General features: G+C 38.6%; 4 protein-coding genes and 1 non-coding gene across 11 annotated transcripts; 2 read left to right on the top strand and 3 right to left on the bottom strand.

The window, feature by feature from the left end:
* The first annotated feature begins 5 nt into the window (after positions 1-5).
* Positions 6-7313, top strand: bbx (bobby sox). 2 transcript variants are annotated; one of them, XM_089473809.1, is made up of 4 exons: positions 6-1138; positions 1210-1291; positions 1912-4950; positions 7284-7313. In XM_089473809.1, exons 1-3 carry the CDS (start codon positions 6-8, stop codon positions 3271-3273), a joined length of 2577 nt encoding a protein of 858 aa, XP_089329935.1. In that variant the 3' UTR covers positions 3274-4950; positions 7284-7313. The 2 variants fall into 2 exon arrangements, with proteins under 2 accessions (XP_089329935.1, XP_017869981.1); XM_018014492.2 differs by having other exon boundaries at positions 7274-7313.
* Positions 7314-7466: 153 nt separating this feature from the next.
* Positions 7467-18024, top strand: slgA (proline dehydrogenase slgA). Of its 5 annotated transcripts, none has more exons than XM_018014457.2 (12): positions 7467-8120; positions 11475-11596; positions 11938-12024; positions 12094-12278; positions 14021-14056; positions 14443-14507; positions 14605-14783; positions 15236-15410; positions 15479-15640; positions 15703-15894; positions 15961-16138; positions 16212-18024. In XM_018014457.2, exons 1-12 carry the CDS (start codon positions 7620-7622, stop codon positions 16415-16417), a joined length of 2088 nt encoding a protein of 695 aa, XP_017869946.1. In that variant the 5' UTR covers positions 7467-7619; the 3' UTR covers positions 16418-18024. The 5 variants fall into 5 exon arrangements, with proteins under 5 accessions (XP_017869946.1, XP_017869945.1, XP_017869948.1 ...); XM_018014456.2 differs by lacking the exon at positions 11475-11596 and adding an exon at positions 10657-10778; XM_089473811.1 differs by lacking the exon at positions 11475-11596 and adding an exon at positions 10703-10778 and having other exon boundaries at positions 7987-8120.
* Ddx56 (putative ATP-dependent RNA helicase DDX56) lies at positions 16528-20846 on the bottom strand. The gene is made up of 4 exons (XM_018014463.2): positions 20687-20846; positions 19878-20620; positions 19201-19668; positions 16528-19128 (listed from the first exon to the last, which is right to left on the bottom strand). Exons 1-4 carry the CDS (start codon positions 20747-20749, stop codon positions 18702-18704), a joined length of 1701 nt encoding a protein of 566 aa, XP_017869952.1. The 5' UTR covers positions 20750-20846; the 3' UTR covers positions 16528-18701.
* LOC149267874 (small nucleolar RNA Z30a) lies at positions 19744-19835 on the bottom strand. The gene has a single exon (XR_016271444.1). It is a non-coding gene; the product is annotated as a small nucleolar RNA Z30a (small nucleolar RNA).
* Positions 20847-21374: 528 nt separating the features above from the next.
* dpr14 (defective proboscis extension response 14) lies at positions 21375-26883 on the bottom strand. 2 transcript variants are annotated; one of them, XM_089475604.1, is made up of 7 exons: positions 26649-26883; positions 25855-26143; positions 25675-25758; positions 24470-24916; positions 24228-24405; positions 23998-24134; positions 21375-23469 (listed from the first exon to the last, which is right to left on the bottom strand). In XM_089475604.1, exons 3-7 carry the CDS (start codon positions 25754-25756, stop codon positions 23357-23359), a joined length of 957 nt encoding a protein of 318 aa, XP_089331730.1. In that variant the 5' UTR covers positions 25757-25758; positions 25855-26143; positions 26649-26883; the 3' UTR covers positions 21375-23356. The 2 variants fall into 2 exon arrangements, with proteins under 2 accessions (XP_089331730.1, XP_017869961.1); XM_018014472.2 differs by having other exon boundaries at positions 26706-26883.
* Positions 26884-26930: the final 47 nt, after the last annotated feature.

Here is a 26930-nt window from a genome sequence, read left to right as displayed (position 1 = left end):
AAACAATGATCAACAGTTTTAGTGTGGCAGGTGCGGGCGCAGGTGCTGCAGCTGCTGCTGCGACTAAGCTACATTTCAATTGCAACAAGAAGAGCAATAGTAACAACAACAACAACAGTAGTAAAATCATGCCAGCAGCAACAAATGAGCACAAAAGCCACAATTTAATCAACAGTGCCACTCCAGCAACAGCAGCAGGAGCAGCAGCAACAACAGCAATTGCAACAGCTGCAACAACAACTACCACTGCGAAAAAGTTTAAATTAACATACAGCGAAGTTGATACAAAGCATTATTTAATGAATTTACCACATTTAATGGGCTATCCACAGCAACAAGAACAGCATCAGCAACAAGAACAGCAGCAACAAAAGCGAAACGCCGTACTCATTTTGCCTGGCAAAGCAAATACCTCATCAACAATCACCAAAGATTCGCAGTTGAAATATGTCAATCTACAGTCCAATAGCAACAACATGCAGCAGAAGATTGCAACAACAACAACAGCATTAGCCAAAAGTGTCTTAGATGGCTGGACAATGCCACAGCAGCAACAACAACAACAACCACAAAGAACTGAAGACCAAGAAAATGCCTTTCGCCAAATCGAAGATGTGCACAACTATGCCAAGCTGCAGCATCAGCAACAGTATCATCATCACAATCATCACCAGCCACATCCGCATCTGCACAGCAGCAGCAGTGATGAACTGGAAGATGATGAAGAGGACGATTTCGATGACGCTGATGATGATGACGATGACGGGGAGGGTGCGCGGGATGAGCAAATAGCAAAATTGCATAAGTTAAGGAAGCAAAGCCGTGTAAATGTGCCTAATATTCTAAATGATGACGATTCCGAGGAGCATGTGGAAGTGGATGTTGTAACTGTAACACCAACATCAACTGCAGCCACGACAGCCTCAGCAGAGGCTGCAACAGCAACTGGAGCACCAACAGTAGCAGCGGTATCAGCAGTAAAGGAACAGGAATCAGAGCAGCAACAGTTGTCATCAAAGGTCGATCAAGATAACCTGCGACCGGAGCATCATGCACGTCGACCCATGAACGCATTTCTTATATTTTGTAAAAGGCATCGCGCCATTGTCAAGGAGCGCTACAAGTCATTGGAGAATCGGTAAATGTGGCGATGATACTAAAAGTACCTGAACGTAAAAATAACTAAAAAATCCTTAATACATTCAACAGGGCAATTACGAAAATACTTGGTGACTGGTGGGCCGCATTAGATGAGCAGGAGAAGCAGTGCTTTACCGATCTGGCGCAACAGGTAAGCAATAAAACTGGACAGTTACATAGTTGAATTATGCTGCTTCCATTTTGCCTCTAATTGATTCCTTTTTGGACATCAACTCCTTTCCGAGATTAGCTGAAATGTCTGGCAGCTTTAAATTTGAATTCCAATTTAAATTCGAAGATCTGGCAACCTACCTACATTCGAATTCAAATTGCAATTCAAAATGTGCATATACTATATACAGCTCAAGCTCTCTTTGTTTCATGCAATTTTGTTACATTTAATATATTATGCTTAACTAATTTAAGCACACTAAAGCTTAATATGATTTAAACCTCTCCAAGTAAATTTATCGCTAAAAACGTCGATAGTTCGATATTGCCGAATAGTTTAGGCAAACAGTCTGGCAACATGTTGAAATTTCAAATTCCAATTTGAATTTGTAGAGTCAATAAAATAGAAAACCTTTTATCATAATTATATATGCTAAATAGTAAATTACGTTGATTAGACTTAATATCTGAGCGGTTTAGCTTGAAAGAGAGATTTATATATATGTCTAACAACATATATTGCTTTCTCACTCTGTTGCTCTCTCTGTCTTTCTGATTTGTAGATAATTTATTTTGACTTATTTTTATAAATACTTGCAGAATAAAGATGCCTTTTTCAATGCCAATCCCAATTTTAAATGGTACAAACTACCCGCTCCGCCGCTGCGCACGCTAGCCACACGTCCCAGCAATGCGGCAAGTGGACATCAAAATGAGGAGCAGCAACAGCAACAACAACAACAACAACAACAGCAGCCGCCCCTTCACTGGCAACCCACGGAAATGGCACACATGTTGCGTCGCAATCTATTCAAGTTCGCAGATGAGACTCAAATGGGCGAGCTGAGCGCTTTGCTGAGCAGCAATACGAGCAATGTTCAAGATAAGGATTATGCGCTGCAGCAGGCGCTCAGCGAGACGACGCAATTCATGAGCGCGCATATGCCCGGCAACAACAACAACAACAACAACAATAACAATAATATTAACAACAAACGCTCAGCGGATAGCGCGAGCAATTCGAGCGAGGAAGAGGATCGAAGCACATGCACAACCTCCAAGAAGCTGAAAACGTCACGCAGTTGCAAGGGCAAAATCTATCAGGAGCTATTCAATTCGGGCCAACTGGCGGCCATAGCCAAGAAGAGCAAATGCCGTCTGAACAGCGGCGGCAGCAACAATAGCAACAGTAACAGCAATAGCAACAGCATCACCGATGGCAACAGCAATACGCCGCCCATTTCGCCAATAGCTGCATCAACAGCAGCAACAGCTGATGGCCAACTGTTGCAGCTGGATGGAACAATGCGTGGCACGTCCAACAGGCACGGCAATTGCGATGCCCAAGAGTTTGATTTAGAGGAGAAGATCAAGGAGTTGCCAGCTCTTAGCCTGGATGCGTATTTGCAGCGCAAGAGAAGCACCAAAAAGAAGAAGAAATTCAGCAGCAGCAAAAAACAGCGCAACAGCAACAGCAACAGCAGCAGCAACCACAGCAACAGCACACCAGCAGCAGCAACAGCAGCTGGCACTGCAACAGGAGGAACAGCAACAGTTGCAGCTGCAACAGTTGGCATGACGGCAGCAACAACAGCAGCTGCTGCTGCCGCTGTGGGCAGCCAGAAGAGAAAGGCTCGCAAGGAGAGCATTACGCGTCGCGATGTCAGCGCCATCGAGCAGGAGGTAGCCTCCATATTGCCGCTGACCATCAATGGCTGTTATTACTTTAATGAAACGCGAGCCCAGCCCGCAACAACAACTGCAGCGGCAACTGTGTCATCAGCAATACCAACTGTTGCAACAGCAGCAACCGCCACTGTTGCCGCCTCGCCACTGTCCTCGTCTTCGTCGTCAACACTTTCTGCTTACGAGCAGATCGGCTACGATGTGACCACTACCTCAGATCTACTCATCCTGGCCGAAGTGGCCGCCCATCGCACAGAGCTGACCAAAACCAACTAGCAGCAGCAACTACTGTAGAAGCAGAGCAACAGATGTAGCAGCAACAACAACAACAGCAATAGCTATTGCATATGCATCAATTGTAGCAGCAACATCTACTGCAACAGCAGCAACTGTTGCTGTAAGGACAGCAACCTCTTAACTGTTAATTCTGGTCACAGCAGAAGACATTTTGTCGTGACTGTACTTATGTATAGTTATACATACGGCCATTGACAACTAATTAGATACAACAAAAGTAAATGGTTTTATTTTGCATAAAATTTAAACATTTTAGATGCAACTTTAACAAACAGATCAGAATTGTTGCTAATGAGTTAACAACGGTATAAATATGTACATTTATATATGCAATCGACTTACGAACACGTCAAAAATGTTCAATAATTCGCATTACTTCAAAGCACAGTTTGACATTCACTGCAGACTTGAAGTTTTAAAGTAATATTTAAAATTCTGCTTCTATTTTAGCTGATTTCATCACTGCGAACGCTAAAATGGAAACAAAAATTAGATAATCAAAAACGTAAAAAATCATATTTGAAGTAATTATAATAAAATTCTAATAATTAATTAAATCAATTATAAAACAATAGTTGTTAGCTTCAAGCTGAAAAAATACAAAAATCCAAAAATAAAAAGAGAAATATGTAATAATGTAATATATTATAATATATAAACGTTGTATAAATATACTCCACACATCAATCAATGTAATATAAGATATTATCAATTGTGGAGTATATATACATTTCTATAATATAAGCATATTTCAAATATGCGAATGAAACAAAGAGCACGTTTCTGGTTAGATGTCAACTGCTGTATATAAATATATATATAGTAACTGTTATTGTTTTATTTGCTTTGATTATAATAATGATAATGATAATGATAATGATGATAAATACGTGCCTGTAGCTGTAATTTGAAAAAAATGTGGAGAATTAGAAGAGAGTAAATAGACATTCGTTGATCTACAATTTAGTCAATAATATTATGTAAACACACACACTCACATATATACATACACACACCATTATCTAGGCACGCAACATGTTAAAGCTAAATGCAAAGCGCAAAAATGATGTAGATCAAATATTTGTTTTTTTTTTACAATTATGTTTTGTTTTGTTATTCGTCGCATAGTTTGAATGGAGTTGAATATATTTTTCATTTGATTTGTTAAGTTGCTCGATTTGTTAAGTTTTGTTTTCTGATACAGCAACAACAAAAAAAGGAAATCAATAGTATATATATATATTTGCACATTTTTTGCGCTAAAAAAGCTGTTAATTAATATTATTATTTCTAATACAACTAGTAGATATAATTTATTATCTATTATTGTTAAAGCGGAAATATAATGCAACACGTATACATATACATAATATATATTATTCATAAAAAAGCTTGAATTTGTACTTTCAATTTAAATGCCGTATGTATCGATATTTATCGCATTATCAATGCGCGCTGTGTCTCGAAAGTGCTGCACATTGTGGTTCGTTTGAATGAGCAGATGTTCAATTCTCACTTGATGTACTTATCGTTTGCTCAGCTAGTTCGTTCTTCTGAATACACTTATCGCTCTCCCCTGCTGAGTGAGTCAAATGAACCACTTCATAGCCATTAGCAACAACTCTGTTGCGTAGAGCATACAAGCAACAACAAACAGTAAGCAACTAGCCGGCGCTGCGTATTTGGTTTATGTGTGTTCGTTTGTGTGTGTGTGCATATGAAAGATAAGGCTCTCTGCCCACAGCCAACCATCTACTGCGTAGATAAGCGACTGAATTTTAATTGGTTGAAATATGCGAGGATTGTGTTTAAGTAACAAGTAAAATGGCGAGCGCGTGATTTACGTGCACTTAGCTAGCACTCACGTGCATGGCAAATATAGCAAGTTGAAGGCAGCAATAGCATTAGCATCGATAGCAAAAACAACAAACAGCTGACAATGCCGCCATTGCTGCCGTAGCTCACACATTCGCTGCGATTGCTCTACACGCGGTCTCGGTTTCGGTATCGGTTTTGACCCATTAGCAAGCTTCGCGTGAGCTTTCGCTAGCAGTTTCGCTTCAATGTTGGCCTTAATTTAGTTGGTGCGCGTATTTAGACCCTCACAGTTGTTACCGTTGCATATGGAACACGCAAACTTGCAACAGCAACACGACGAATAACTATATAAACTAATAAGAACAAAATATTGTTGAATTTTGTTTTTTTTTCTCTAAGGTATGAACTCAATTCAGCTTTGTGTTGTCCACTGCTTTTTTTTAATCGTTCTGTGCCCTTAACAGTTTTGACGCTCCTACCCAAAACTATAGTTATCGGAATTCTAAAAGTTGCTACAGAAACTGTGCTTGATATATAAATACATGAAATTATATGTACATAAAAATCCATTATATGTATGTACACACATGTAGCTATGTTCATAGAAATGCTGTTTGAGCAAATGCACACATACATATATAAAAAATAGAAAATAGAGCATCCAAATGGCATAAATATGCAGATAAATATAAATAAATAGAGAAATTGAGAAAGCGGCGAAATAGACAACGGGCGAATTGTTTCTACCAACATTGTGTGGGTGTGTATATAAATATACATACATACACACACATGCATATGTATAAATGCGTCATATAAGGATCTTTGTCCGTGTCGTGTGCGGTATAGTAGCGCACGCAATGGTTATATAACCGTATCCATGAAGTATTGCGAGTGCTTGTAAGAGTGAGATAGACGGCACAGAAAGCAATTCTAGTTCCTCAAAAAAATGAATTTTTTGTTGATGATTTTGCACTTTTTCCCAATTGTCGCCGCATTTCTTGGTTGCTTTATTCACCTCACATTATCTCTCTTATGACACTGCTGTTGCTCTCATCTCACAATAATGAAGTAAAATGAAATCTGTGTGCGCAGATTGAAGCCCGCTAAGTTTGATATTATTTGATTGCGATGACTGCGGCGAATGCGTCTCGTCTCGTCTGGTCTGGTGTGCGTTTAGCGTAACGCTAATAAATTAAAAGAAGCAATCACATATTCGCCGCGGTCGCGGCCGCTACCCTGCTTGTGTTGCTCCGAGAACGAGGCGTCGTGTTTATATTGTTTGTAGGGGGCGGACAGGGGTCGGTAGGGTTTGCCTGCACGTTTTTTAATTAACACCAATTAGTGCTTGGCATTTGTCATTGTCGTAGTCAACACTTGTGTCGCATTTTAATTTAAATTAAAGAACGGCCAGACATATATAAGCAATACAAAATCAAGGCCCCCAATAAAAGTTGCCGCCCTCCATTGGCCTCTTTCGCCGTGATTCGGCAGCAGAGCCAATGTGACGTCACATAACAGAACAAAGTTCAGCGTGGGCGCAACTATTATGTAAGCGAGCGCAGGATGAATGGCCGCTCTGCCTGACTGCCGGACTGTCTGACTCCCTGAGTGCCTGCTGGCCTGTCGGCAAACTCGTGTGGCTACGCTCGTGCATTGGGTAGTTCGGGTCGTTGCGCCTTCGGTAACAATTTCGCCGTTGCCGTCTTGACAGTCGGAATTGTGCTTTTGCCGTGGACGAACGTTCATTCGTAAATAGTGTGGAGCAGAAGAGCGAAGAAGAAAGAAAAAAAAAAATAGAATCAGAGCAACACGGGAAAATAAAATAAAAATTAATAAGGCAGGTACCCAACGGAAAAACGACATAACGTCAGTAATTCAAGTAGAAGCTGAACAACTAAAATTTAAAATTTTTAATTTAATTTTGTGCACATTGTTAAGTTTTCGTGTGCGGCGTGCGTGCGTGTGTGTGTGTGTACGCCTGTTTGCCTGTGTGAGCAATAGCTATGTCAAATTTATACATACATATGTGTTTTGTTTTCGCTCTAACCGTTTTCTCTCTCTCTCTCTCTCTTTCTCTTTCTCTTCCCGCTCTCTAACGTGCGCTCTCTATTGCTGTTTCTTCCCTTTTTTTTGCAATTGTATAACATATAATGGACAGCTTCTTACAGAGAGGAAGAAAGCTCCAAATCAACAGAAAGTATTGCGCACGCTAAGGTAAAGGCAAAGGCAAACGCAAACGCAAGTAAAACAACAAATTCAAAATCAGCTGAGAAACCGATGCAGACGCAGCAGCAGCGGCAGCATCAAGAGTAAGATTAGCGAAACGTGAGTTCAAATTGGCATAAAGTGTACTAAAAATCAAGGCGAAAAAAAAAAAACTACGAAGAGCAGCGATTGCCCGACTCGTTTGCTCTCTTTACTCAACCCATCACTATCTGTCGCATATACACAAGGAGTTGTAACCCATCAGCTTAAAAACCCAAAGGCAACCAATTCGCTCTGTAATGGCGCAACTTCGTTCCCTCAACCCCTCACGTACAACAATTCAGCTCGCGTACTATTGCCGCAACGTTGGCAGCGTCTGTAGCGGCAGCCGTAATGGTCTTTTGGGGAGTGTAACCGAATTTTATAGTAGCAACAACACGAACAAGAACAACCACGGTAAATTTAGTCAGAAAAGAAGTTTACATACGATATGCGCCGGCGCCAACGTCAACTCCAACGGCAGCAAAAATGCAGTGCAGCGCTGGCAGAACCCTATCCTGAGCGACGTTCGCTGCCTGCACTCGGCCGCGCAGGACAAGCAGGCGCAGGTGTCAGTTGCCGATAGGACGCAGCACGTCCAATCAAAGGAAGAGGGCGTCAAGCCACAGCGTGACCCGCTCGACGTCAGCTTTAACGATCCAATTGCGGCATTTAAGAGCAAAACAACATGGGAGCTGGCGCGCGCCTATTTGGTCTACATGATCTGCAGCAGCGAGAAGATCGTTGAGCATAATATGACGGTAAGTGGAACGCAATCAAAACTTTTCTTTATATGTTTTTAGATTTAAGCATATTACTTATTTTAAATTTTCTTCACTCTGGTTTGTTCTTAGTACTTGCATATTTTTTATCCAATAATTTGTCCCAGTTTCTATCTTTGTTTGTCTTTGAATTTCCTTGCTTGAATTGTATGTAATGTATAGTTCCCAATTATTGTATATATTCCAATAGGAATGTTTCCATCTTCAAGATATTCTTATTAGTCGCTTCTAAATCTAAGTGTAGCTTAACTGTAATCTTCTCTTTTTGTGTTTCGACTCGGCGAGTGCTCCTTGTGTTCATTGAAATATATGACAGCTACATAAAACTCTCTTCGCTCTGAAAACGTAGCACAGTTAGGTCATAGCCCCTGCATATCCTCTCAGCATTGTTGCTCTGATCAGCAACAACAACAACAACTACAACTAAATCCCAAGCTTTAGTTATGCTCATTAGCAGGCTATTAGCAGATGCTGTGCCTTGCTCACATTCAGTTTTTATTCATATTTTTCTGTTCCCTCTCCCTGCGCGCAGTCTCTCTCACTCTCTGTCTCTCTGCGCTGCTTTGTTAATCTATTTCGGTATTGCCATTTGTCATACCTGCTGAGCCAGCTGTCTTGTCTTCCGGCCTGTTTTCCCCCTCCTGCTCTATCTTTGCCTCCTCGCTGCTTGTTTTATAGCTTTTCAGTGATATTGCAATATTTCGTATGAATGCAGCTCTAATTGTCGTCTCAATTGGCCTGTGTGGGTGCCTTTCTGTTTGTGTGTGCGAAGGGGATACACAGCGTGTGTAAATGAATATTTAGTGTGAGTCAACGAGCGGCGCAAATCAAATGCATTTTTATGACCTTGTTGGAGGCCGCTGCTGTTTACTACGCGACCAGCCAAGCAGACGCCAGTTGCGTCAGTCAGTTCGTCGGTCAGTCGGCCGGTCACATACACTAAAAATCTGTGCATGTGTATGTAAAAACTTAACAGGCAGGCCCCCAAAAGTGCGCCAATCAAAAGAGCCCAAAGCGACGCGTTAGTTGCTGCAGGCGGCACTGCTACGTCAGACGTCTTGTCGTTCCCGCTTACTGCTATACATATGTACACATGCATATGTATGTATGTATGTATGTGTGTGTTTTTTCGCTTGTAAATTCTGCAAGTGTATTTGCCTATCGATTATTATTATACAATTTGCGGTTTGATCGATTAAATGGAAAATTTATTAACATGAATTCTAGTAATTGTAGCGCTGTGTGTGCATATGTACATATGTGCATGAAAGTGTGTGTGTGTGTGTGTGTGAGTGTGATTCTATCTGCCTGTGTGTGTATGTATGCATATGTGTGTATTTGTTGGCAACTTAATAGCCATGGTAATTGCTTTTCGTTGATTTTTGTTGCTTTTGTCTTGTTTTTTGATTTTGATGTGTGCTATTTCTATTTTTATTTCCCATGTCTGTGGGCAATATGTTTGGCAGGTCTCGTGACATGGTAGTGTCACAGCTCAAAAGTGAACACCTGTGCTAGCTGTTCACTAAGCACACAAAAAAAGTGCTAAGAGCAGCAGTGCCAATTTTTATATAACCGGTTTTTAAAAAGTACTCGTACTCATACACACACACACACACACACACACACACAACAGACACAGCAGACACATGGAGGGAAGCTTTTTGCTGTTTAATTTGGCAACGTCCTCTCTCCCCCTTTCCTCTCTGATAGCATTTTTGAGGGTTAACCGGTTCGCTCAGTTCATCACACGTGCCTGTCAAAATTAAAAGCTTCGATAATTTTGTTTGTAACTTGTACTTTTTTTGATGTTGTTTTACGAGCTTTAACGTCGACAGCTGCCTGACGTACAGCAATTGAATTACTTCAGAAAGCACTCCTATACATACATAACTCAGCGAGCAAGCTTGAAGCTACCTAAGTACCTTCCTTCCCCGTTCTCTTTCTCTCTTGCCTCTTCTTCTTCGATATTCGCCGTAAAAGTTCGTTCGCATTGTGCTGTGTCACGACACTTGGCCTTGACACGATCCGTTTGTCATTGTTGTTGTTGTTATTTATTTTAATTTTATGTACGTTCTGTTGCTCTGGCGCGCTCTCTGCGGCTGCTCTCTTGCATGTGCCTTTGGCGGCATTCCAAATGATTTATGTCGCGTGAGAGTAAGAGAGCGACAGATGATTTGAATTTTAGCCGCCTCGATCTTTGGCCAAATGACGCACATATATGTGCGAGCGAGTGAGCAATAGTCTTGTCGTTTTAATTTTTGCATTTTGAAAATATTAGTTCTATTTGATATGTGATATTTTTTCTGGCTTTTGCGATTTTCCCTATTTATCCCCCTTCCTCTTTTTTTTTTATTATTTTGTTTTATTCTAAAAATCAATATCTGTATATACAGAAGAAGAAAATAAAGAAATATACATATATATATGCATATATTTATATCAATATATAAAAACGAAAACAAATCTTTAAAATTTCGTCTAAAACAAAAACAAACAAAAAACAAAAATATCGCAGCTTATGAAATGGACAAACAAAATGTTGGGTAAAAAAATATTTACAGCATTGATGAAGGCAACATTCTATGGCCATTTTGTCGCTGGCGAGGATCAGATCAAGATTATACCCACCCTGGAAAGGTAATTGTATAACAATTATGGAACCCACTAACGTCATATTTTTCTCTTTTTTTCTTTTCTTTTCTTTTTCTTCCACTCTACCTTTGCTTTGCTGTTGGGCTATGCGAAAAAAAAAACACAAAATAATCTAAATCTAAACAAAAATACGCTTATTTAATTACAATCAATACTATTTGATGGCTATCGATTATTTAAACCGCTAAACCATATGCTACGCATGTTTCTTTTTACTGCTCTCGACCAATTTAACCGTTAAACGATGTACTACGCTTTTTATTTATCAAAACAAAACTATACTATAATCGACAATTATTATAATATGATCGATAACTATCAACAATTAACGACGCGTTTTTCTATTTTAAAACAATCGATTCAATCGTGCTGTTTATCGAAACAATCAACATTGCATTTAAATTAATCGTTACTTTGCGCTATTTACTTTTTGACTAAAATCGATATGTCGATAATCATGTGCAATAACTGATGTCTTACGTACTGCATTATCACAAAATATTGTTTGAAATCGAAATGCGTTTATCGATAACCACAACCACTAAACGATCAACCGAAAAAACCCTGTTACTATAATGTTATCGGTTCATATAACCTATATGTTTTGCCTTTTAATGGCAATCGAACTAAACGCTATGCTCTAATCGATAACGACAACCGATAAACGATTTAAATGAATAGCTCCTAAAAATCGCTCGTAACGTGCTGGGCAGCAAACTGTTTGTGATGCTGATGAAGTCTACTTTCTACGGACACTTTGTGGCCGGCGAGAATCGCCACACCATTGTTCCCACCCTTGAGAGGTGCTCAAATCGTATTACTTTATTCATATAATCGATAACGATAACGATAACGCAATCTCTTAACAAATGCCATTCGAACTAAGAAAAATGCAGACAAACCTAAGCACTACTATAAACGCCAAACTAACTAACTAATGCGTCATTTTTCCTGGCATGCTGCATGTGGCACACTACCTTGCCACGCCCTTGCTCCCCACTCACACCGATCCAAATGTGCTTTACACCTGCCCTACAAACAAGCCCACTTTCTGTTATTTGTTGCTCTGTTACAAGCCGCCAATCTAATGCTCGTTCTATATTTGACTCTTTGTCTTTGCTCTAAACTAATTTGCTGCGCGCAGACTTCGGTCATTTGGCGTCAAGCCCATCCTTGATTATTCCGTCGAAGAGGACATCTCCCAGGAGGAGGCCGAGAAGCGTGAAGTTGAGTACGTTGAACCATTGCAACCATAAACGAGGAGAGCTCCGCTCACATCTTGTCTTCCAATCGATTACAGATCTTCCGTTTCGAGCGCGGGTGATAATGAAAAGGATGCTGGCGCCCTGCCCCAATATCATGTGGATAAATCTTTCGCTGATCGTCGCTACAAGGTGAGCAGTGCTCGCACCTATTTCTATCTCAACGAAGCGACCTGCGAGCGCAACATGGAGATCTTCATCAAGTGTTTGGAGGCTGTGTCGGGTAAGCTCGAACCTATCTAAAGCACCATATCAATAGGAGCAAGAGTACTTTAAGTGCATGTGCTATACCATCCAATTTTGCCACCTAGTGCAATCGATTTTAATTTTCGAATCATCACTTTTTCTCATTGGTTTATCACATAACACTTATTATTTGACTAGAGAATTGAAGGATTACATGTTACTTATTAACTACTATTGAAAGTTCAAGGCTGTCATTTTGCTCTATAGCATTTGCCTCATAAGAACGCATTCTTAAAATGAGCTAAAAAGTTAGGGGAAGTAGGTAGTAATTGTTCCAATTCCAATATATGCCGTTAAGTTTATCTTTAGAAATTGCAAGGAAATATATCTTCTTCGGGTATCTCTTCTCAAACTACAAGCGAATATTCGACTCTAATGCTACCCTACAAATTTCACTTAAATGTTTCATTTCCAAGTTTTCCCTTTGAGGTTATCTTCAGAAATTGCTAGGAATTATTTTCGCTTTATGGATGTCCCAATAAATTACAGGCAAGTGTCTCAATCCCCTCTATGATTTGACAGACAGATAAAACTTAAAGCACATCGTAAGCAAACGTTTCATTCCCGTATCATCCGCAATTAGCCAGACAAGTTAGAATCTCCAATCCATTCCATTCAATGCACCCAGTTAAGGTCAGAGTTGAATAAACGGACTTAATAACCATATGATAATATTTATGAATTGATATAAACCAAATATTTAAATCTAATTACATTCGTCACGGAAACGTGAAAAACCGGGAATGAGTCAGAGAAGAACAAACCTGAATTTAGGAGCGGTTTCTTTAGAGGGGTTACGCTTGATTTTTTTTTTTTTTTTTTTTTTTAATTATTTACACAGAGGGGAGATTTTTATTTATTATTATTTATAAAATACAGTCGACTCTTGTTACTTTAAACCTGCGATATTTCGAACCTCTCATCCTACAAAACCTTTTTATATTTCGAATTATTTCCATAGATTTTTATGCACTCAGTAATTTGAACTAGAAAATCATTGCCTTTCTCAGTGTTCTCCAAAGCGATGATGAAACCGCATATCAGGCACTTTTTCTCCTTAAAAAAGTTATTGAAGCGTCTGATCAGCAAACTCGTATAAATGAGTTCCTTGCAAAGATGAATTAATTTGAACATAACTACATTACGAATATGTAAAATACCAGCGGTTAAATAAAAATCCTTGATAATTCGAAGTTTTTTTATTTTCTCTAAAAATTTCGAACCATTTAATATTTCAAGCATTCGATAATTCATAATATCTTAAGAGTCCCTTGAACTTCGAAATAACGAGAGTCGACTGTATATATGTACATAGTATAGGCCATGTTTATTTTGTTCTCTCCATCAAGTGCTTTATTTATATTTATTTAATTTTCCCTCTAGCTGACTTTTTTCTTTTGTACAATTGCAAAAACTTTAATCATTAAATATTGATTTTGCATTTTTCTTTCTCACAAAATAACGTAAACAAAAAAAAAAAAATAAATTAATTAAACAAAAACCGAAACGAAACGAAATGAAACGAAACGAAACGGCACCCTACTAACGCACTCTCTATGTCAAAATCGATTAACACGAAACGAAACGAATGGGATTCGAACTAACCTATGAAAAAATCAATGCCTTAACTTAATGAAACGCTGTGGAATTCAAACTAACCTATTAAAAAATTATTTGTGTGTATATATATATATAAATGCGTGTGTGTGTGTGGGGCAGATGACGATGCAAAAGAGCCACGTCCTGCCTCCGACGGTAAGAGGTCTTAACTAACATTTCTGACTAAAACGATAATAAACAAATTCGCAAAAAAAAAAAGAAAAAAAAAAAAAAACAACTTGAAAACTCGAAACTCGAAACCAAAATCACGTATTTAATACATATTTGGAATTTGCTTTGTTTGCTATCTTTAGTTTGCTTTTGTTTGTATTCGTTTTATGTTGCGTGTATTTTGTAAACATTGTATGTATGTGTATGTGTGTATGTGTGTGTGTCTATGTATGTAGTGTATCAATTGCATGTAGTTACGGCTGATTGCCAGACTGTGGCACGCCTTAAGTCGCATCGCCTCAGCTCACCTTCCACTCACTCACTCACTCACCTTTCGAATGCTTCTCATTTCCGAACCAAATACGCAACAGGCGCCACCTTCGGAACCGGCATCACCGCCATCAAGCTAACTGCCCTCGGCCGTCCCCAGCTGCTGGTGAGTGTTTATATATATGTCATCTAATTGCTAGCTCTATAACTAATTGCCCTCTTATTTTTTTTTTATTTTTTTAATTACTTTTAAACTCATTTAGTTGCAACTGTCGGAGGTCATAATGCGCACACGTAAATATATGGAGGCACTTGTCGGCGGTCAGGGCAATGTGTTGACCCATCATAAGACCATCAAGGATCTCGAGAAGTATTATGCCAGCGTCGGCGACAACAAGGATGTGCAGCAGTTCTTAAAGAATGTCACGTCCGATAAGGAGGGGTGCGTTAACTACCAACTAACATGTCAGCTGCTCGCTTCTGCCTTGTCTCTCGATTGCAAAATTAGTATAGCTTAAGTGGTGTGCGACCTCAATTGTAGCATATTTAGTCAGGGTCTGTGAACCCAACAGAAATGGGAATTCAGGTTAAAATGATATCGTCCAGGTCTATGTAACCCAGTTGGGGGAATGAGTCGAGAGCTAAAATTTAAATTATATATGTAGCTTGAGATTTTTGGGTTAATACGTTAAGCTATTGATTGATTTGCAGTTTTAGGCATTAGTTGTATTTGGAATACCTTCCCCACCTATCAATGTTAGAGTGATAGGTAGAGCAGCTCTTCCAATGGGCTCAGAGCATCTTCAAGTAAAGCTAGAGCACTCTTGCTTTGAGTTTTACATGTGTATGTGATATAACTAAATGCTCCTTTATGTCTAACTTCGTCTCCTTTAGCATATTGCATCTGTTTCCCTGGTCTGGTATTGTCGATGAGGACTCACAGCTGAGCGACACATTTCGCGTGCCCGATCCACTGACTGGTCAAATGCGTCGATTGATCTCACAAATATCGCCCAAAGAGGAGGAGATGTTTAGAAACATGATTCGTCGTCTAAACACAATTGTAAAGGTGAGTTGACTACTATATCAAATATGTTGTTATAGATGTGAATTGTAAGTTCCTATCCTAATCCATAGACTGCCGCTGAGCTGGATGTGCGCATTATGGTTGATGCGGAGCAAACGTATTTCCAGCCAGCTATAACGCGCATCACTCTGGAGATGATGCGTAAATACAACAAGGACAAGGCCATAGTATTCAATACCTATCAATGTTACTTGCGTGAGACATTCCGTGAGGTACAAGAAGAAGAACGCCAGTTCAGCTTGCCATGATACTAACCATACTTTCCACATTGCAGGTGGTCACAGATTTGGAGCAGGCAAGCCGACAGAATTTCTATTTTGGTGCCAAGCTGGTGCGTGGCGCTTATATGGAACAGGAACGTGCGCGCGCCCAGGCGCTGGGCTATGCTGATCCCGTGAACCCCAGCTACGAGGCCACTACCGAAATGTACCACAAGACCCTGGCAGAGTGTCTCCGACGCATAAAGGTAAGAGTCTCTATTGGCTTAGCCTAGACTCCAATGTGACTTAAATGTCTTGTACGCTCTCTGCAGGTACTGAAGGATTGTGGCCAAGATGCACGCAAAATTGGCATTATGGTTGCGTCCCACAACGAGGATACGGTTCGCTTTGCCATCGAGAATATGAAATCCATTGGCATCTCACCAGAAGATAAGGTCATATGTTTTGGTCAATTACTGGGCATGTGTGATTACATTACCTTCCCGCTGGGTAAATACATAAATTGTGCGATTTTGGTTATCTCACGATGATTAACACCTGCCTCCATTCATGTGCCCAACAGGTCAGGCAGGCTATTCGGCCTACAAGTACATACCGTATGGACCCGTTGAGGAGGTGCTGCCATATTTGTCGCGTCGTGCCCAAGAGAACAAGGGTGTGCTAAAGAAGATCAAGAAGGAGAAACGATTGCTTCTCAGTGAAATACGTCGTCGCCTTTTCCGCGGTCAGCTCTTCTATACGCCGAAGGGCAACTATGTACCCATCTAAAGTGGATGCACCGACAGATGAAGACACGCCATCCATTATTTATGTAAATATATATATATATACATATGTATATATGTATGTATGTACGTAGGCATATGTATGTATGTAGGTATATATATATATATATATTTATATATATATATATAGATATATATTGTGTAGAGCATTACAACTGACTATATCGACGATAAACCGACACATACACACACACACACACACACACACACATAGCCACATAGACACATACAGACAGACACCCACAGAAATCCACACAGACACAGATATACAACAGAAACCGAGTAGTTTAATTTCTTTTAAATTGTTCGTTTTTATTCTGAATGTTCTCTCGTTAGGTCACTCGTAATATAAGCAAATCGAAATATATATTTATATATATATACATATGAGTGTGTGAATATATATATATATATATATATACATGGCTTTATGGGAGGTTATGAGAAATGCAAAAGAGAAAAAATCTTTGAAATGTGAAGGTTTACTAATTTTATATACATGTTTTTAGCGCATATATACATTATACATATAAATATATATATGTATATGTTTATGTATGTGTATATAAATGCGTATGTAAAAGTGTATATACATATATGTATATGTGTTCATATATGTATGTATGTATTTACAGAAGGAAATAAACCTAAAAAAGCTCATATGAAAAGTAAAGGAAACCGATTTGCATATTATTATATATATATATGTATATGTTCATATATATATTTGAAAATTGTCATTAAAATATTTGTATGTCTTGTTGTAACATTTATCAAGTTATGCGTGTGTTAAAATAAAATATATTTAAAACAGAAAAGAAAATGTAATAAAAAGCCGTAAACCAAACTATGAATGTAAAATTTATCTAGAGCGTATTACAAAACAAATACATATATGAAATGAAAATCACTTAAGTAAAATCTTAAAGCAAAACAATATATATACATGCATATATATATATACATATGTGTATGCATATATGTGGCTGCATTTTAGACTAGTTTCTCGTTAAATTCTAATTCAATTTGTCCTCGATATTGTGTGATCTTATATATTTGTTTCCTTAAGTTTAATTTAGATATATAAATATATATGTCACCTTTATATTATATATGTTTGCCAACCAGGAATTAATCGAAATCGAACTAAACGAAAATACTATAATTATGCTTAATTTATTTGTAACTTTTATTCAACAATATAAAAATTTATATATAGTATCTATATAGGAACTATATGTATACCTCCCTCCTGCCCGGCACTGCTTCATACACACACACGCACATAACTAGCTTTGTTATCAGTGTGCCTATCGTTTATCGATCACTATTTAGCTGAATGTTATTGCGCCTAATCTCTCGAAAACGTTCACATTTTAAATTATTATATATTCAATAGACATTCATCGATTTATACTATATACAATGACTCGAACATGATATATGAGGTATTTCATTCAATATAGCATACGACAAAGCAGAATTGCATAAACATATGTAAGAAATGAGAAATTAATAAATAAATCCACAAAGTCAATAATGTATGAATGTTAACTATTTCAATGACAATAATAAAATGTTAAAACCAAATCATTTTCTGTTTTGATTTGCTATTTGCGATACATTGCGAGGGTTGCCTAACAAACATAGATATAGATAGATAGATAGAAATGATCCAGTTGAAAATTTCTTAATTTGCCCTCAAGGCTTTATTTATTTATTTTTTTTTTTTTTTTGGGTCACCCTAAATCTGTTCCACTTTAATGCATGTACTTTTATCGCTGATTAGAAAGAGACAGATGCTATAAATTATTCTGTTATACTATATAACAGCTCCGATTAGATTCAAGTATTGTATAGTATTTTTTTATAGACTGGGAGACAATCTGGCGAATTTTTATTCTGCATTTCTGTATTTTGGGGAAGTGTTTAGGGAAAATTGCTAAATAAATTCATTACGCATATGTGACGACTTTATGTATTTCTTAGGTATCACAGAGAGCAGTGAACACAAGAGACAATAGAGTACATGATTGAATGGTTCCAGATATCATATCGAGAGAGATAACATTGTACAATCGAATTGAGCCACAATAACAGTAAACATTTCTACACAGTTTAAAATGTACTTGAATGCACTTGTATTTAGTTAAATATACATATATATATATATTGTATAACTAATTCTCTATTCTATATGCCTCACAGCTCGCATAGCACTACACAGAGGTATTCCTAGGGCTAAAAACAAAACTGACTAATCAATATTAAAAGGCTTTCTTTCTTTTCGGCACATTGCGTCGCTTGCCATAGTCCACCTCGCTGACCATCAGAGGATCGTTGCTCTGTCGCTGGTAGGCCGCCTTGGCACCAGTTATGCGCGCCTGCTTTGGTGCTGATTGTGCTGTGCTGTGATTCAGAGCAACGCGTTTCAGCGCGCTAGGCAGTATGTATTCGGGCACATGGGCGAGATGCGATTGTACTTTGAGGGTGCGCGAAGGCTTGTCATGGCGCAGCGCCATCAGATCGCGCTTGTTCTCCTCGAAGAAACCCTTGAGCTTCTCACAGTTTAGTATCTCAGTTTTGATCTCCTTAATGCGTGTATCGTGGACCGCAACGCGTGTGGCAGCACGCCAGCAATCATTGGCGCGATAACGGAACGCCTCCACTTCCTCCAGCTTGAATTGATAGGGCCTACAAAGGGAAGAGTATTCAGTGTGAGTATACGATGATATGCGAGCGAAGGTCGTGCTGTAGTTATTTTACTTGATGATATTATCTGTTGGCTGCTGTGGCTGATCCGATAGTGCATCGACTGTCAGATGCGGCTGCTTGCCCAGAGATATGCGTAGCTTCTCTTCCACTGCCTGATTGATGGGCGCCTCCTTGATGCTGACAAAGGACAGAACGGAGCCTTTGTTGTTGCCACGCGCTGTGCGACCAGCCCGATGTATGTAGGACGTAACGTCGCGTGGAAAGTCAAAGTTGATGACATTATTGACACCCTGAAAGTCGATGCCACGCGATGCACTCGACTCATGATCGTTTTTCTGTTGACCGCCTTTGTTCTTCGTTTTGCCCGCCGGCTTCTCCAGCAGATGCTCATCGGAGGCAATTATAATGTCGTAGACACCACGATTAAACTGATTTATGGTATGTATGCGTATATTGGCGGGCAGCTCTGAATTGAGAACGCACGAGCGTATGCCAAACTGTTCCAGGAACAAACGTACCCTATCGGGAGGTAAGAAGAGAATGTTGTTATAGCATAAGCATTCACCAGAGTCTCAATTACAATAGCCTAATGAGAGCCGTCAGAGAGAAGATTAGTCAATGGTCATGCGTGCGCCAATTGTTGCCAATTGCGCAATCCCAAACTGAAGTTGATTTCATCATCGGCTCAAGATTCAGTTGCTACAGATGATATCGCCCGCTTCACTTACTTATAGCAGCGATCCACATTGTTCACAAAGATGATGCTCTTGCCCTGGATGAGCATTAGCTTCAACAGAGCATACAATATGGCTGGCTTCTCGTTCTCCTCGGCTAAGATGCGATGATGGCTGAGCTGATCGAGAGACACCAGATCGGGCTCCTCTAGTTTCAATGTGACCGCATTGTGCAGGCAGAGACCCTTCATGCGTGCGACATCGTCGGAAATGGTGGCCGAAACGAGCACCGCTTGATAAATGGGCGGCAAAAGTTTGATTAACTTTTTAAAGTCCTTCTCATAGCCGAAGGCAAAGATTAAATCTGCCTCATCCACGACCAAGGTTTCGATGTGCTTCAGGTCGACTATGTCTGCATGGGCCAATATCTTTGCGGGCGTTGAAACCACAATGTCTGGACGCTCGGCGAGTGCATGGCGTTGAGTGGCCGCGTCATTGGAGCTGCCTGCAATGTCTGTTACACGTACCACCTTGCCACATGAGTCGGACAGTTGTTCGATCACCTGGCGAGATTGCCGGCACAGCTCTTTGGTGGGACAGAGCACCAAGGCGCTGACACACTGTTCGCTGGAATTCAGCTTGGAGTTGAGAATCTTCTGGATGAGCGGAAGCGCATAGGTGGCCGTCTTGCCGGAGCCAGTACGAGCACGCACCACCACATCCTTGCCCTCTAGCAGCAGTGGAATGGCCGTCGACTGAATCAACGTTGGTTGCACCCAACCCAACTGCGCAATAGCCTGATTGAAAAGGGTAATTGGGGTTAGATAAGGCGCAAAAATTAGTTATATATAATAATTTGTTACCTTTAGTATGCGTTGGTCTAGCTCCAGTTCATGGAACTGCAGCAATTCCTTAGCTTGGCTCATTGTGCTCGCAGGAATTATTCGAAATGCGTGTAGCGTGCAGTCGGCAGCATGCGAAAAGGTGGAGCAGTGTTGAGAAACGTACAAAAAAGGGACAACTTATCGATGGTACACATTTAAAATATAAATATATTTAATAGCTATGCAAGTATGCTTGATTACTTGCATGCCAAGCGAAAAATATTATTATTGTATATTAAACCTTCTTTACGGACATTATTCTACTATTTTAATACACATTTAGGGATATTAAAAATATCGATATATTTAAGCGATCCCGATACAGAGCTGCAAAGCATTTAACCTGTCTCTGCTACTAATATTGATATTAAAAAATATATAGCTATTTTTCTTTTCTCTTTTATTTCAACGTTGATATGCATTTAATTTTACAAAAGAGATGCAATGAGCGTTGAGCAACTATCGATTGCACTTGCTTACCTGCAGCGACATCTGGCGGTTTGAATATTAAAGTGTTTGCTCGATATTATCAAATAATCGATATTAACTTTGATAATATAACGGCTAAATAAAATTTAAACATAATCCGTTTGAGAAAATTAGTATTGCAGGTTTATTTTTTAAGTTTTTGTATTTTATTTTCTATTCAAAATGAAAACTACATAAATTGATTTTAAATTTTCTCTTTTTTTTTTTTTAATAGAAAAAAACAAATGTTTGTGTATGTGTGTGTGTGTAATATGTTGTTTGTATGTGTATGTGAGAGAAGTTGTATATGGGCTCGTGTGTATCATACAATTCTGCATTATTTTAATATTAATGACGGCATATGACATTGACATAGACATTGGCCGCATACATAAATACTTTTTAATATCAATTTCGTAATCATTCTTAAATATTTTAAGGTTTTCTCATGTTTTATTTATTTATTTATTATTATTATTATTATTATTATTTATTTTTTTTTGGTTTTTTTTGTCTGTAACCAAAATGCTTCTAAAAGTTTTCGTCACTTTTCTTTAGTCTCTAAGTATTGTTTCATTATCTCACTCCAACATTTTTGTTTTGTATTTAAGGGCATACACCATAATAACCATAATAATAATAGTATTTTATAATAATCATAATAATAAGCCAACCAGCGAATAGATTGGCATCAATTGAATATTTTACATTAACTAGTCTGGACCTTTTCAAAATTAGCCATGTTTTTTCCTCGTGTTTTTTTTTGTTTTTTTTTTTTTTTTTTTTAAATTCTTATAATTTAATTTAATTTTTTGTTGTGTTTAAGCTGGGCTTTATTTGATTTTTATATATAATTTTTTTTGGAAAGAAGTTGAGTTGATGTAAGAAATAGGTGCACTAATGGATAGGTAATATGTAAATATGTATATCTTTATGAATGACTTAAGATGCAAGCGAGTGTGAAAAAGCGGCCAAGCATATTTGAAATATTATATACTCTATATACTATGAAATATGAGAACGGTCTATGCGTATGTGTGGTAAGAGAAGCATAAACGAAATCAAATGAAAGAAACAAATATAATAGCTGTGTATTACCCATTGGTCCGTGTTTACCTTGGATACATATACATATATACATATACGATACATATGTATATAATATGATCTGCCAACAGAGCAACTACATAAAGTCTGGTCGAAATTTCATCAATTGGTGCCGCAAGCCAAGCCAATTAAATCGAAAGGATATGTCTCCATTTGGAATGGAATTAATTAATTAGTTCATTATTAATATTATTATTATGATTTGTAAATATCTGGGGGTAACAACTACTCATACACATATAAATCAATATGTATATATATAGATTAGTTTCATGTGCTATATCTTTGAAAAACTTAAAAACTTAACAATTCCAACTTTTCACTTTCGCTCTCGCTCTCTTATTATCATCAAACATAATTCGTTAACTTTTTGCGGAAAATAAATGAATTTTATTCTGTTGTTCTTCTTCCTCTACCTTTTTATCTCACTCTATGTTTAAAACTAATTGCATCCAAGAATGTTCCAATGATCCCAACTGATATGCCGTACGATTTCAAGAAGCTACAACCATTCACATCAAGCATTATATACAATATATAAGGAAAGAATGTGGGGCTGTGGGGGGTGGGTGGGGGAATGTTGGGAAATGCTTGCTTTATATATAAATATTTATCTGGTATAGCCATCGCAAACCAAAAGAACACGGCCACAACTCATAAATTTCAATTCGCAAAATGAAATTTTCTTTAGTTTTTCATTTTTTTTTCCTTTTTTTTTTAAGGTTTTCAGAAGTTTTTACCTTCTGTATTTCGCATACGCCCTTAGATACGATCTATGTGTGCTACATCTGACTCGTAGTGTATCGTTACATCTCTTAGACTTACAACTAGAGTATTCATTTATGCTATGTACGTTTAAACAACCCATTGATTAGAGTAAAAGTTGAAAATGCAATCCTGGACAAGATTCTTAGATTTTCAATTTTCATTTTTGATTTTGGTTTTCGTTTTTTTTTGGCTTATGCATTTTCTCATTTTCCACTTGCACTAAAACTTATTCAAGTTTTTCTTGTTTTCAATTGTTATTATTAATTTTGTTTTCATCTTGTTCTGCTCTGCCTAGCCAGAATGTTGTCATCGCTGAAAAGGCTTAACCAGAGCGAATACTATAAAAAACACAACCATAGTTAGGGGACTGGACATGAATCGAGTCCCATTCGCATGTTGCATGGCCGCTGGCTCCTCACCTGAAAGCAAATCGGAATCATTTATGTTATATATAATGGCATTCGCTCTAAAACTGCCTGTCAAAGTTCATGTTAGCAGTATTTCTCTAGGTATTTCTGGTAATCAGTTTCTAAGATAAAAATGTAACTACATCGATCCACTCTTGACATGCGTCTTGCATCTAAGTAAGCTTCAGCTATTTGGCAAACGCTGTTCTGTAAATTTGACAATCGCATAAGCTGCTAGTTAAATTTTGACATCAAACTTATATGAAACAAAGTCAGATCTTAACTAGGAGTCAGCATTGTTTATTTTGAATAGTGAATTGTGAATATTTCAGTTAATATTTGTATTTCTAATCCAGGAATCATTTGAATTCAAGTTTCTGCCTATCAAACAACGTTTTTTATATAGTTTTATTTGACATGCAGTCAAATATGTGTATATATCATTTTCTAAAGACGCTTTCTTAACTATCTGCCAATTTTCTTCTGCATGTATGCCTGACATGCAGTTTAAAGTCAAAGTTATCTTCCATTCGGACTTACCGTTAAGCACATGCACTACAACAGTTTCTGTTATCTCATTGCCCAGCATGCAGGTGTAGTTGCCCGTGTCCTGTCGATTCGCATTGGCTATGTAAAGGCGACTCAATGCCCTGCCAGGCAGCATGTCTGTCTTAACACTAAGTAGGGATAGATGCAGAGGGGACATAGGATTAGAGTATATAAGTATGCACACGTATATATATGTAGGATGGGAGTGGGAATAGACCTACCTAATGCCACCTCGACTGGTATCGTAGTTGAGCGAGCGCTGGCCGTGCCGCCAGGTGATGTAGGACGATGGATGCGGTATCCTTGAGATGACGCACTGCAACTCGATGGTGCTGCCAGCCTTGTAGTACTTCTCGGGCGTGGCCGATCCTCGCTCGTCGAGAATTTCCACATGAGGAACTGCAATGTCACCGACGAGTCGTCGTTATGGATCACAGATATACGATATTCTCCTGGGACTTACCAATTATAGTTAGGTAAACGAGCAGCACCAGCGGTGGGTGTGAAGACACTTGGCACTCGTATGGTCCCTCGTCCCGCTCGTTGGCATATTGTATCAGTAGCTTCCAGTCGTTGGGCTCCTCGAACTCCAGCGAGTAGCGCGAATCGCCGCTGTACGTGTGCTGGCCGAAGGTGATCAGAGTGAGGTCCTCGCCCTTGCGCCGCATCCAGGACACCGTCTTGCCCTGCAAATCGTTGACGCGACAGTGCAGATAGACATTCGAGGAGAGCTGGGTGCTTATATTAATTGTCGTATACGGGTCGGCGAAGAACGGGAATGGCTCGTGCGTGGTCGTCTCCGTGACCTCCAGCTCCTCATCTTCAGGCGTGTCTGTGAAGGGCGACGAGAACTCCTGCCAGAAGTTTTTCGGAAACGTATCAAACGGGTCTCCTGCTCGTGGACGTTTTACTGCAAACGGAAGTAAAATTTAAATATATGTATGTATATGTATGTGTATAAATATTGTATGAGTGTATGCAACAGGCGGCAGGCCACAAATCGATCAAGCTTGATTTTCAGATTTCGTTTCTTTGGCATAACTCGAGAACTATCAGAGCTATGAGCTTTACGTTTGGTATATCGCCCCGTATGAAGTGTTATCAGGTCCAATTTATAATCTTTCTCCGATTCTGCCCTTGGACAACAAGCTTTGGCAATTTGAATGCAAATTTCAATGATATGTAAATGAAAATTGGATGAAAATGCAAATGAAAGAAAATGGCACGGTTGACGAAAATCGGTTAAGTTTTGTGTGTTTACTTCAATCGAGATCAAACTGATAAACAAATTTATTCATAGAACTTACAAATTATAAATGTATGTATGAACCGAATCGAGTCTGAATGTAATCGAAGTAAGTAACTGTTTCAAGTCTTAAGCCTATATGGCTCTATAAATATTTATAAGTATATACATTTGTAAATAAATAAATATATAAGTATGCAGATATCGTTATATAAGGCTAAAGATATTTAAATAAAATTATTCCGATTATAATACATTTTGATCTTCGATTCAATTCTATAAACTTTGATCTATACTATATATTTAAATATATTATACGCATGATTATACGCATTTCCACAAATCTCATAAATTTAGCTTTACCAAAACTTCAATTCAAAGTGCTTAGGGAGAAGAATAAGAAGAATAATCTGAGAACTTACATGTCGTCGATGTAGAACCGGAGCCTATGTGATGTACCGATGAATATATAATTGCAAATATCCAAAATAATCTAGATTTCATCACTGTCATACAAAGATAGAGAATGCAAATATCATAAATATAAATACATAGAGACATGCATGTATGTGTGTATATATTGGGCATCGTCTATAACTCACCTAAGCATATGCGCACACAACAAATGTACTCGAATCCAATTAGAATATTTGATTTACGTTTTATCTAATCAGCGACATCTTCTTGACACGCTCTTGCTCTTGCTTGCCTTTTCGCTCCACCTCTTTGCTCTTATTTTCTTTTCTTTTCACTGCTTTTTTTGTTGCTGCCGATTGCTCCTGAATGCAATTTGTATTTATTTGTGATTTCGTATCCTTCACTGTCTGCTGCTTAGCATATTGCGATTTGCGTGAGTGGAGGAAGCTGCATGGATTGATTCTCTCTTTTTCACTGTGCGAGATGGAAGTAAAAAGGTTTTTTATTAGCTGCACAATTTCTTTGTCCCAGAGCTGACTGTCGGTGTGTGTGTGTGTGTATGTGTTTGTGTGTTGATTTCAATTTCAGTTTGTATTTTTCTTTTGCTATTTCAATATTTTTTGCTTTTGGTTTTTTTTTTTTTTATGGTGAGAGCTATTTGGATGCTGCTTAGATGACCAATAATTGGAATGTAGGTCAGGTTGCGATATGCGCATGCCACAATAGTCTACTCTACTCTACTCGCCTCTCCTCTCCCCCTCCCCTCCCATCATCTTCCCTGATTTGCTCGTTTCTGTGAGCTACTCAACTCCAATCAGAGAACGTTTAATGAGCTCTCAAGTTTTCGATATGAGGCATTTCTTATTAGATTTAAGCACAGCTTGTGCACACATTTTATATCTAAATTTTAATTCTAATGGCAATAGCACTTAACAACAAGAAAATTCCACTTAATATTCTTTTATTTATACGAACTGACTTTTGTTATAAAATGCATGCATTTTGGTTTTCATATTTGTCGCTGGGCATTGCTCACTTTTAATGATATCATAATAGAATCTATGCCCATGTTGCAAGCGCCGGCCCGCCGAGACAACGTTGTTGGTTCGCACGCAATTGACACGAGACTGCAGGAGCAAAGGATTCGGGATTCCGTTTGCCAATTATGTGCCCTGCCAATTGCTTCCTTGCTTTCTCTCTCCCTCCCTCTCTATGGGCTTTTATCTGTTGGCAGAAGATGCCAGCATGCTTTACGCTATAG

Source organism: Drosophila arizonae, chromosome X (genome assembly GCF_054131065.1).
Source record: "Drosophila arizonae isolate 15081-1271.41 chromosome X, UAZ_ARI_1.0, whole genome shotgun sequence".
In the NCBI taxonomy this organism is placed as follows: domain Eukaryota; kingdom Metazoa; phylum Arthropoda; class Insecta; order Diptera; family Drosophilidae; genus Drosophila; species Drosophila arizonae.
This window is presented reverse-complemented; position numbering and strand designations above follow the sequence as displayed.

Excerpts from the sequence above, each read along its gene's own strand:
- bbx (XM_089473809.1), top strand. The coding sequence starts at position 6 with ATGATCAACAGTTTTAGTGTGGCAGGTGCGGGCGCAGGTGCTGCAGCT. Across the intron at positions 1,139-1,209 it reads TACAAGTCATTGGAGAATCG|GGCAATTACGAAAATACTTG; the intron begins GTAAATGTGGCG and ends TACATTCAACAG. Across the intron at positions 1,292-1,911 it reads TTACCGATCTGGCGCAACAG|AATAAAGATGCCTTTTTCAA; the intron begins GTAAGCAATAAA and ends AAATACTTGCAG.
- slgA (XM_018014457.2), top strand. The coding sequence starts at position 7,620 with ATGGCGCAACTTCGTTCCCTCAACCCCTCACGTACAACAATTCAGCTC. Across the intron at positions 15,641-15,702 it reads TGCGTGAGACATTCCGTGAG|GTGGTCACAGATTTGGAGCA; the intron begins GTACAAGAAGAA and ends TCCACATTGCAG. Across the intron at positions 15,895-15,960 it reads AGTGTCTCCGACGCATAAAG|GTACTGAAGGATTGTGGCCA; the intron begins GTAAGAGTCTCT and ends CGCTCTCTGCAG.
- Ddx56 (XM_018014463.2), bottom strand. The coding sequence starts at position 20,749 with ATGAGCCAAGCTAAGGAATTGCTGCAGTTCCATGAACTGGAGCTAGAC. Across the intron at positions 19,669-19,877 it reads AATGTGGATCGCTGCTATAA|GGTACGTTTGTTCCTGGAAC; the intron begins GTAAGTGAAGCG and ends ACCTCCCGATAG. Across the intron at positions 19,129-19,200 it reads CCAACAGATAATATCATCAA|GCCCTATCAATTCAAGCTGG; the intron begins GTAAAATAACTA and ends TTCCCTTTGTAG.
- dpr14 (XM_089475604.1), bottom strand. The coding sequence starts at position 25,756 with ATGAAATCTAGATTATTTTGGATATTTGCAATTATATATTCATCGGTA. Across the intron at positions 24,917-25,674 it reads CGGTTCTACATCGACGACAT|TAAAACGTCCACGAGCAGGA; the intron begins GTAAGTTCTCAG and ends TTCCGTTTGCAG. Across the intron at positions 24,135-24,227 it reads ACCAGTCGAGGTGGCATTAG|TGTTAAGACAGACATGCTGC; the intron begins GTAGGTCTATTC and ends ATCCCTACTTAG.